The sequence below is a fragment of the Siniperca chuatsi genome, linkage group LG19, assembly GCF_020085105.1.
Source record: "Siniperca chuatsi isolate FFG_IHB_CAS linkage group LG19, ASM2008510v1, whole genome shotgun sequence".
Classification (NCBI taxonomy): domain Eukaryota; kingdom Metazoa; phylum Chordata; class Actinopteri; order Centrarchiformes; family Sinipercidae; genus Siniperca; species Siniperca chuatsi.
In genome coordinates, this window is record NC_058060.1 from 2,285,626 (window position 1) to 2,296,262 (window position 10,637).

Genomic DNA, 10,637 nt, shown 5'->3' on the forward strand with positions numbered 1-10,637 from the left:
TACCGATGTTTTTTAGTTGTTTATTTTGTTATTTATTCCCTCTTTTGTGCCAGGAAAATAAAGAAATCTTCATTATGAAAAATAATTTTATGACATTCAGCTATTCATTACACTATCTTTGAATGAGCATAAATTAATTCATACAAACTTATGAAATAACCTTTAATATAACCTTCTTACAAATGAAAAATATTTTTTTCAAACGCCTTTTTAGCCTGCTATACAACAAATACCCAACACAAAATTTAGCCAGCTCAAAACTGATGCAACACCACAGATAAACATTGGCCACTGCCATCAGTGAATGTCATCCTATTTGCCGATAGGCAGATAGCAGTCAACAATAGCGATGTTAGGCCAATATATCGGTGCATCCCTACCAAATAGTCTATTTACGTCGACTACTCGCACACAGGGAACAGGATTTCTAGAGGGCGAGTTTTACACTCAAAGTTTTGGCAGGGCACCAGTTGACTATCAGCTGTGGCGTGCTAGTCGGCTTAGCCCAGTTAGCCGGGTTAATCAAGCCCATGTAGTCGCTGCCACCTGAATGGCAAACACAAATGAGAGACCAGAGCTGGAGGAATCTCCTGTGACATTTAGATCCACAGTATGGGAGCATTACGGTTTCCCGGTTAGTTAAAGCAAAAATGGACAACCATTAGTGTCAGACTGTGTCCCGACATTATTGTACTGAAGCCGGGTATGTCTGTGGAAAAACACTTCAAACATGTCATTTACGAAGGCATCACCCAGATGTGTCAATTAGCGGAACAAGACAAAAACAGACTGAAAGGCAAGTCCTTCTCCCCACAGCATTCAGGCAGGCTCTCACTGCAGATTCAGACCGTGCCAAATCAATAACTAATGCTATAGGAGTGTTTATCGCTGTGGATATGCGACCACTTGGTCGTAGAGAATATAGAATTTAAAAACACATGGTCAAAGTGCTTGAGCCACGCTACAGTGTGATTTCTCGTGCATTTTAGTCAGTCCAGTGTGCCTGCCCTGCATAAACGAGCACAAGCTGCAGTTGTTCAGGAATTACCAGCAGGTCAGCGTACCATGGAGCATTACTGAGATTTGTGTTATTTATTTTCGTTATTTATATTTTCTTATCTGACAATATGGCAGTATTTGCGTGCCCTAACTGTTGCAGTAAGAATTATGGCCAATGAGCCCCTGCTGAACTGTGACCCAAAACAGAGGTACATACCGAAACGTGAATTTTGTGTACTGTTACACCCCTGGAGAGTTGTCTCCCTCATGACTGCCTCCACCACTGATTCAACATGGACCAGGTAATCAGGCAAGCAGGAAATTAGAGAATGCATTTACATTTACTGTAATAACCTGGTAAAACTGTGATGATAAGCAATCAATTTCAGCAGTAACCTCAACATTATTTTTGAGACTGGCATATTGTAAGTGTATATTGAGAATTTACACTGTAGCCTCAAGAGTTTTTTGTGTGAGAACATTTGGACGGATAGCACAATATATATATATATATATATATATATATATATATATATATATATATATATATATATATATATATATATATATATATATATATATATATATATATATATATATCCAAAGAAATAATCAGAAATCGGGTTCTTTATTAGAGATGACGCCCTCAAAGTCATGCCTCATGTCATCCTGCCTAAAAATCAGATAACGCTATCCCAGTTTTATTAGCTCAAAAAATAAATAAATAAAACGATTAAGGACGCACATTGTATTTGTTTACTAGCAGATCTCGACCTCTCTAATATGGCGACTGCGCAGACGCATAGTGGTGACATACAGCAGGTTCCTTTCCAGTCAAGATGGTGGCTAAGCTAAGGAAAATGGAGATTAAATTATCTCGTATCTAACTGTAGTGGATCATATCGGGCCTGGAATTAATCTGCAGATGCTCCGGTTCAAGTTGAGACCAACGTTTCTATGGATGTCCGTTTTTAAGCCACGACAAAGGCCAAAATGTGGCCTACAACAGAGTAGATGAGCATTGTTTTTAGCCTAGCAGTTGTTGATTGTTTGCAGCCGGTTAGGTGGCGTGAGGAGTCAGCAGCTGCTATAACAGAGAAGTCAAAAGCCAAATCGCAACAAAGAGCATTTTCCAGCGATGATGGATTATATCTACACTTCCCTGGCATATTTAGTGTTCGGTAACGGGCTCATCGAGGCGAGGATGAAAGGAGAGGGAGCGCTGTTGAGGGAGAGATGGTGATGCATCAGAATTGAAAAAAAAGAAAAAAGAAAAAGCTGAATGATTTTGGATTCTGAGCAATTTAATTATAATGATTTGATGAACAAAACTTTGGTCAACATATATAACAGTGTTATGTGGTTCATTTGAATTTTTTTTTATTTAAGCATTTTGTTTAAAAAAAAAAAAGGGGGCTATTACAGTACTTCCAATACTGCTATACCAGCCGCTATAACAAAACAAAAAACAATCAGTATTGACCATGTATTGGCCGATATGGTTCAAAGACGAATGGCAATCGGTATCGGTGGCAAAAAACATGATCGGGGCATCCCTAGTAATGCACCAAGTCATCTAATCACAGTGACACTGTTACTGTCAATACAAAATTTGCCCTATTAAATATACAATCTTTAAATAACAAACACCTTTTATAAATGATGTAATTTCTGAATATAGAATTGAATTCTTGTGTCTGACTGAACTTGGAAGCTACAACCCCAGTCCTAGAAAAACCTGGTACTGACCTGGAGGACTATAGGACCAATCTCCAATCTCCCATTTCTTGACAGACTCTTTGAGCATACTGTAGCCAATCAGCTTTAGGGTCATTTGTCAAACAACAACCTATGGGAAGAGTTTCAGTCTGGGTTCAGGGCAAAATACAGTACAGAGACTGTCCTTACCAATTACCTGTTTGTAGCTGCTGATGCTGGTTACCTCAACAAACTTATACTGTTAGATCTCATTGTCGCTTTTGATACAGTCTGTCATAATATTCTACTGAACTGATTAGAAACACTACTTGGTGTCACTGGCACTCCCTTGTTATGGTTCAAGTCCTACCTTACAGCTAGACAACAGTTTGTTTCCATTAGCAGCTTTAGGTCTTCCACATCCCATCCAGGTCTTCCCCATGGTTCTTGGACCATTACTGTTCATTACTTACATTCTCCCTCTTGGACATATAATTCATCAACATGATCTCAATTTTCACTGCTATGCTGATGACACACAACTCTACTTACACACCAAGTCTTTGGACACTCTACCACTATCCAACCTGACAGACTGATTAAATGATATTAATGCTTGTATGACCTGCAATTACCTTAAACTTAATCAGGATATATCTGAGGCTATCCTCATTGCCTCCCCAGCCACACTTTGCAAAGTCTCCCATTTAAACTTATCCATCCCTGGTTTTATTACATCTTCTGTTGTTGAGGTCAAAATTTTTGGTGTAACTTTAGATTCCACCCTCTATTTTGACACACATCAAATACATCACCAAGAAAGCCTTCTTTCAACTGAAGAACATCTCCAGATTATACCCCTCTCTTTCCCACTCTGTTGCAGAGACTCTCATTCATACCTTTATTACATCCCGACTAAATTACTGTAATGCCCTTCTCCTTGGTGTACCCACTCAGGGTCTAAAACAGACAGTATGTCCAGAACTTGGCTGCAAGAGTTCTCACGCAGTCCTGGGAGGACATCACCCCTACCCTTCTGGCCCACAGTTAAACAATTAATTTTTCTGTGTTAAAGTACTTCTTCTTGTTTATAAATCTCTCCATGGCTTAGCGCCTCCCTACCTATCCAATCTTCTCCATCCCTACACACCTACTCACTCACTACGTTCCTCTGATGCTCATCTATTCTCCACTCGCACCTCTAGGCTCTGCACTATGGGTGATAGGGCCTTCAGTGTAGCTGGCTCCAACCTCTGGAGTGCTTCTTTTAAGTCGCAGCTGAAAACATACATGTTTTCTGATGCTTCCGCCCTGCGACAATAATATGGTTGTTGGCCACCCACAGTTCAATCTAGTTGTTAACCCCCGCTATAGTACAAAAGCACTGATCCTCAATAGACCAAGTCACCTTGTGCAACAGTGCCAGAGAAGCCACAAAAATTTGGTACATGATGGCCTTAACAGAAAACAAACAGTGACTTTATTTCTGCCTTCAAAGTGGTCTCCTCATTAGAGAGCCCTTTTCAAAATACAGCCACAGATACACATCACATCACATAATGACATTCAGTGAAAGTCACTGCATTTCTTTGGAAGAAGCAAACAACATCAGGCGGGGTAATATGGTGTGCTCTGGCTTGGTAGAGGAGGTCTGGGTGGAGGCTTCATGTTTGAGATGCAGGCCCTTTTTCTGACACAAAGCCAAATCTGGAAAAGAAACACTCCAAAGACTTTGGACAAAGAGCGCACAAAATCAAACTTTTATGGTAGACCAGGTGTGCCAGTCTAAAAATATGTTCCTTTGATATTTTTGAGTAGTGTAGTAGTCTGTAGGTATTGCTAATATTTATTTATAAGTAAAAAGAACAAAAGCTGATCATGAGAAACCAGTCAGAGAATAACTACTAGTGCTTGGAATTAATTCAAATTCTTATTCCCATCTGACATGAACAAGCAAAACTTTGAACTCTCATAAATAGAATCAGCAGTAGAGCTTGTGATTCCTTAGCCTCTCTATGAAGGAGAGCAGAGTGGGGGGGCCATTCATTAACGCATTGGTGCCTTTGAATCCGATGGCCACTGGCATGTCTACAACCTCTCAAATTAGTCGTGGTTCCTTAGGCAGGGACAACGGGCGTCCAGTCACCCGCATGCCAGGCATTCCTCTATTGCTAGTCCTGACAGCGGCAGTACACAAACCCAGAAAAACAACGCTACACAAGCATTTTGTAGAAACACAAAAAATAGCCCCCAGCGGCTGGGGAGGGGGGCAAGAACGTGGTGCAGATGAAAGCGCAAAATATCAACTCTCAGCAGTTGAATTTTTACAGTATCAAGATAAAATACACTTTTAGTACAATATATACATCAATCAATTAGAAAAAAACTTTTTGCAATTTCAGTGTACAGTAACATCCATCAAGCATCCAATGAATTTTGCTGCATCAATTTCAAATTTCAGTGTTTCAATGAATGGCCGTGATCCCCAGAGGACACTTTAAAAAAAGTGATTATTATTAAAAATGTCAAAATACATAATTAAAAAATTTGATGATTATAGGCTAACATTATCAGCATTTGCGGGAGATGCTGAAAGAAAAGCCCTGCAAACTAATGACTCTTTTCTAACCTGGCACCATTATCCTACACAGATAACATATAATCGCTCTTAAACATAGCCACACATGCGGAGAAGAAACTCAAAGCTCCCGCTTCACATACTCCTTTGTTTTTGACCTAACACACGTGTTCATACCTGTGCACGCGGAACATATTAAGGCAGAACAAAGAAACGTACACACATTCTTTCTGGCGCACACCTGATATGTGCACACCTGACATGCGCACGCACACACACACACACACACACACATTACATATTGTGTGTTTTACTCTTATTATCTTTTAAATAAATGCTTTTTAATAAATCACTCTTACTACAAATGTGTTAGCTGATAAAATGTTTGTGTTATTACCAAGCAGACACATATTGTGTTGTTTTCTACAAATTACATGTTATTTGACCTAAACGATTGGACACACACACAACATGTGCTACTTCAACATCTCTACTCGTGCGCCTAATGGATACATCTCTATGAAAAATTGACTGGACTAGTAACTGCCACCACACGATGTCCACACAGCAGGAAACCAAAGAGACCACAAAGAAGAAATAGTATGATAATTTTTCAGTTCCAAATTGATAGTTTAGTGTATTTGATAAGATCGATTTATGGGACTAAATTAAGTAATTGGCTACCAACATTCAAAGGGTGGTGCCCCGAGGTGAATTTAATGTGAGTTAAATTATATTATTCATATAAATACGGATTCCTCCTGATAACCGGAAGTGAGTGTAAATCCGGTACTGCCTCTTAATGCATATACTGCAATATTTGAATGCCTTTTAAGCTGTTGCACCTACAATTCTACGTTTTCAGTTCTATACCGAGTACTTCAGTCGGCATATCCAGGTTTCTCAAAACTGGGATACGGTCTCATCCAGGTTTCTGAAACAAGGATTAAAGATTACATCCACAACACACAACAGGGATACTCCAAAAACCTGATCATAAGTGGCATACTAGAGCACATGTAAACACTCCAGAAAAACAGGAACTGCTCAGAGCTGAAAAAGAGTGGGAAAATTATGGACAGTGGTGACACAGCTCTAGTGACAGCTCTGAAACCAAGCAAACGGGCACCCCGATAGCTCACCTGGTAGAGCGCGTATCGAGGCTGAGTCTTTACCGCAGCGGCCTGGGTTCGAATCCAGCCTGCTGCCCTTTGCTGTATGTCATCCCCTCTCTCTCCCCTGCCTTTCCTGTCTCTCTTCACTATCTCTATCAGATAAAGTGGAAACGCAAAAAAAAAAAAAAAAATAGAAAAATAAAATACAAGCAAAGTAAGAAAAAAAAAAGTACTGATTTTTGTTTTGTGAAACTTTCTTATTAGAAATTAGAAAAAGTATTCATGTATGCAGTTTGTTGCAGTTTCATTTCCTGTTAATTTCTTGCATTCAAACTGCCAAAACATCGTAACTTTCCTAGTACGCAGTGTATACGTTGCAGTATGAAAGTGGGACACACTGTAGGATATACCGTTATTTAAATTTCATTACCAGTAGCAACCCTGGAGCAAGAAGAGCTGAGATAACATCCTAAACTGATCCTCCACATCCTCTGTTGTCAGGGACAGTCAGGACTGATTTGGAGTCTCCCTTGACAGTGGCTTGCATTTGACTAATTGTGCTGACACAACACTCATCCTTTATAACCAGCCACTCCAGCTAAATATGGCCCATTTACTTACTACACCTAAAGTGTGCAGAGGGAGAAGCACAAGACTCAGAGCAGACAAATTAAACTGGAGGGCTGAGGGGGAGAAACAAGTGACAGAGCATGAGGACAGAGCCGGTTAGATGGGAGGATGACCGAGGCTGGAAGGATGAGGAGAGTAATAGTGACACCACCTAATTTAGCCCACTACCAGCACTTGGATGTGTAAGGATGTTTTTCTGTGTGTAGTACACTGCTACATATGAATGCTGCTAAAGCAAGTGTGTGTGAGCTGCAGGGGTGTGGTTCTGAACACAGAACAGAAACGTGACATGAAGGTGCTCATCGGTTAAATCATATCTATCCTTTTGTGAATATATATCTGTCTAATATACATCCTTGATATTCATGTCACTCACATAACAGTTGAAATGTGTGCTGATGCACCGATTCTTTTTTCTAATCTGTGGGTCAGATTATCTGCATCTAAAATATTGGATTCTTTTCTGATGTAAATGATGCAGCTCCGGTCGTGGACCCACGCCATGACAATCCTATTGCTGGACAAAGAAAGCGGAATTCCCTCCCTTCTTGAGTGTCCCTGAGCCAACATATCAATTTAATAACCAGCCTGCATTGGAGGCAGCGATGGGGTATATGAGGACACCACCGTGCTTTTGGCATGGGGAGGTTTTGATGAGATCTTTATGTATGCTGTTTGAAAAGCATGCTCCTCCACTCATGGTGAGGCTCTCTCCCTCTCTCTTTCTCCACACAAAGGAATGTCACACAAAGGAAACGCGTGAGTCTGCGAGTCAATATGAACAAAAAAAAACACCACTATCGGCTGTTTGAACAGCCTTTTCCTTTTGCAATATGCTGCCCACTGAAACAAAGAAAAACGCACACAGTTCCGTTTCAAAATGAAAATAAAAATCTCGTAACAACAGCAAGCATGAATGGGGGCAGCGGTGGTGACTGGTATATCAGTGTCATTCTCTAATGAGGAGCTATAAACGCCGAATCCAATTCACAAATCTTGCGGGGTAATTCAGGACTGCTTATCGGTAACCATAAACACCCCGTTACAAATGACTCTTCCAAGCGTCTTTAGGAGACTCCCGTCTATTCGGCATTAATGAAAGACGCCTAGCAGGTTTTCTTTAAAAAAATAAACTGCAGTCCTCTTCCACTGCAATTACACGTAGTGAACTATATCACTGCAAAGCTATTTTAAATGTCGAGATTTAAATGAAATTGCGTGCCGTTTAGAAATGTGTAAGCCAAATGCACCAGAGGACTTCGTCAAAGTCTTCCATAGTGCAAAGCAGCATTAAATTGGCACATTCTGAATGGAGTTTTGCGTACCTGGGTGCGTTGTATTCTGCTAAACTTGGAGGATGAGGAAGTACTGAAGAAATTGTTTCTCATCTTTTGACAGCAAGCTGTTTAACTGTGGTGTCGAAGGGGCAAAACCCCTGTATGCCACATGTCTAAACTATTAAGACCAATGTCATCACCTATCGCACGAAAAACTCCCAGACACTGGACCGTCGAAAAGATAAGTTGCAGCGAAAGACGAAAACGGAATATGTCGAAACACTGTATTACAGTTCAACACTGCTATTGGCCACAGCTAAAAGCTAGCCGGCTAACGTGATGGTGCAGAGTAGATATGTATGTGTCAGACAGCTATTAAACAGAAAGTCAAAGTACCAGTTAACACTGCGTGCAGCTTATTAAATAATTAGACAGAGGGTAGCAAGGCATTTACCAGACTCGAAAACAAATATTAGCTCGAGAAATAAGTCAGGAATTAAATTGGCTACTTTACTGAAAGAGTCCAAACATCTACCCAAACATTTCTGAGGAAGGACGTCATTGTCATAGCACCTGAGATGAGAAAATAGTAACAGAGGGACAAACATGAGGTGAAACAATGTTGCACCGAGAGACAACGGTCATCTGGAACGAGACAGGCATTCAGCCCTGACGCAACATAAACTTATGTAGTTCAATTATGAGCTCCAAAAAAACTGCGAGGGGACATGTTCCAATCCCAAGGTAATGAACAACCACTGCTTGACAAAAAGTAAACATCAACTCAGTGTTCTCTGCCAACTTTGTGTTTTCGAAACTGAGGACTGTTCCTCCGGACGGACTCCAATGCCCTTTGTTGGCAAAGCAGAATCCAAAAGCTGTGACCAAAACCTGGCTGAAGAGAGGTCAGCTTTGATCCTGAGCTATATCCGTCGGCCCTTTTAAACCCAATGTGACTTTTAACTCCCTGCTCCTTTTTTTCCCCAGACAATAAACATTCCTCAGACAGGCAGCAGCAGGCTGGCCGCCGACCCTGCGCCATCTTAGTTAGACACACTCTGCTTCTTCAGGCTTCTTGAACAGAGCTTTTCTAGCGGAACTGTCCGGACTCCAGAGTGTAACTTTCGAGAAACACACGAAAAACACAACACACAACTTAATATTGTCCAATTAAGGTCACTCACCTGTATTTTCTTGTATCCTTGTCCAAAACAGGAGGACGATCAGAAGGCATGGTATTGCATCCATCGTGGCTACGGACCAGACTGGCAGCCTATTGCTAACTTCTTCCAGCACTGAGGAAGGTAGACGCTGATTGGCTAGTAGAACCACAAATCCCGCCTTTTCAGCGCTGGTTCAAAGGAAGGGTGCTGCTGATTGGCGGAGAGATCTGTCACACCCCGCCCCACTGAAGCAACGCTACCACTGCTGTAAACAAACACTGTTGCTATTCACTACAATGACAAAATATACATTTATCAGGTTACACTCATATTACTTCTATAATAAGAAGATATATTTTGATGAATAACAAGTTCTAGTGTAATCTTTTAACAACCACCTTATAAAGAAAACTTATAACTCCTAAAACAGCCTGAACACTTAGGAAAACTCCAGTATAGTCAAAAAGGCTAAACATATGAGATATGTATGATCTCTCTATACATGTCTCACACAGTCTAGCTTTAAATAGAATCCTCTACAGAAAAGTACGTCTCTGTGAGGGGGAAAAAAGTATTTTGTGCCAGAGGAAGACAGAGAGGAAGGTGACACTCATGTGATTTTGTCAGACAGAAAGAAACGTGTCACAGTGGCTCTGACTGAGGGAACCTAATAATAACATCAGCAGCAAACAGATAACATTCTCACTGTTGCCACTCTTCCCAGACAAGATATCCTCAATGACATGCTGTGGCTAGACCCGTGTGCATCGTCCATATGTCAGTCTTTCACACACACACACACACACACACACACACACAAACATATCCCTCGTACATTGTTCTAAAGCCTATAACCCTTCCTTTGTCTCGTCCACATTTACTCCATCTCTTGAGTGAGACACACACACACACACACACACACACACGCATGCACTTGACCTGGCCCCATTTCCCTCCTTCCAATGCGCACACACACACACACACACACACACACACACACACACACACACACACACACACACACACACACACACACACACACACACACACACACACACACGTCCTCCCTAGTCCCTGAAGAGTGTGACAGAGATTAATGATGGCCTATTATTTGACACACACATACACACTCTCATTCACTTACACACATGCTGGTAAACTCTTGTGCATATTTATT

The 10,637-nt window shown here is 41.0% G+C and overlaps 1 protein-coding gene and 1 long non-coding RNA gene across 5 annotated transcripts in view; both read right to left on the reverse strand.

Annotated features, from left to right (window-relative positions):
- tgfbr1b (transforming growth factor, beta receptor 1 b) overlaps positions 1-9,599 on the reverse strand; it is a 75,621-nt gene extending 66,022 nt beyond the window's left edge. For all 4 annotated transcript variants that reach the window (XR_006375765.1, XR_006375764.1, XM_044176512.1 and 1 more), the window contains exon 1: positions 9,482-9,599. Coding sequence is in view for 2 of the 4 variants with exons in the window: in XM_044176512.1 (XP_044032447.1) it covers positions 9,482-9,545 (64 nt within the window). In the remaining 2 variants the exon portion in view is untranslated. The remainder of the gene's footprint in view (positions 1-9,481) is intronic.
- LOC122866617 lies at positions 4,150-9,465 on the reverse strand. The gene is made up of 2 exons (XR_006375766.1): positions 6,418-9,465; positions 4,150-4,404 (listed from the first exon to the last, which is right to left on the reverse strand). It is a non-coding gene; the product is annotated as an uncharacterized LOC122866617 (long non-coding RNA).
- Positions 9,600-10,637: the final 1,038 nt, after the last annotated feature.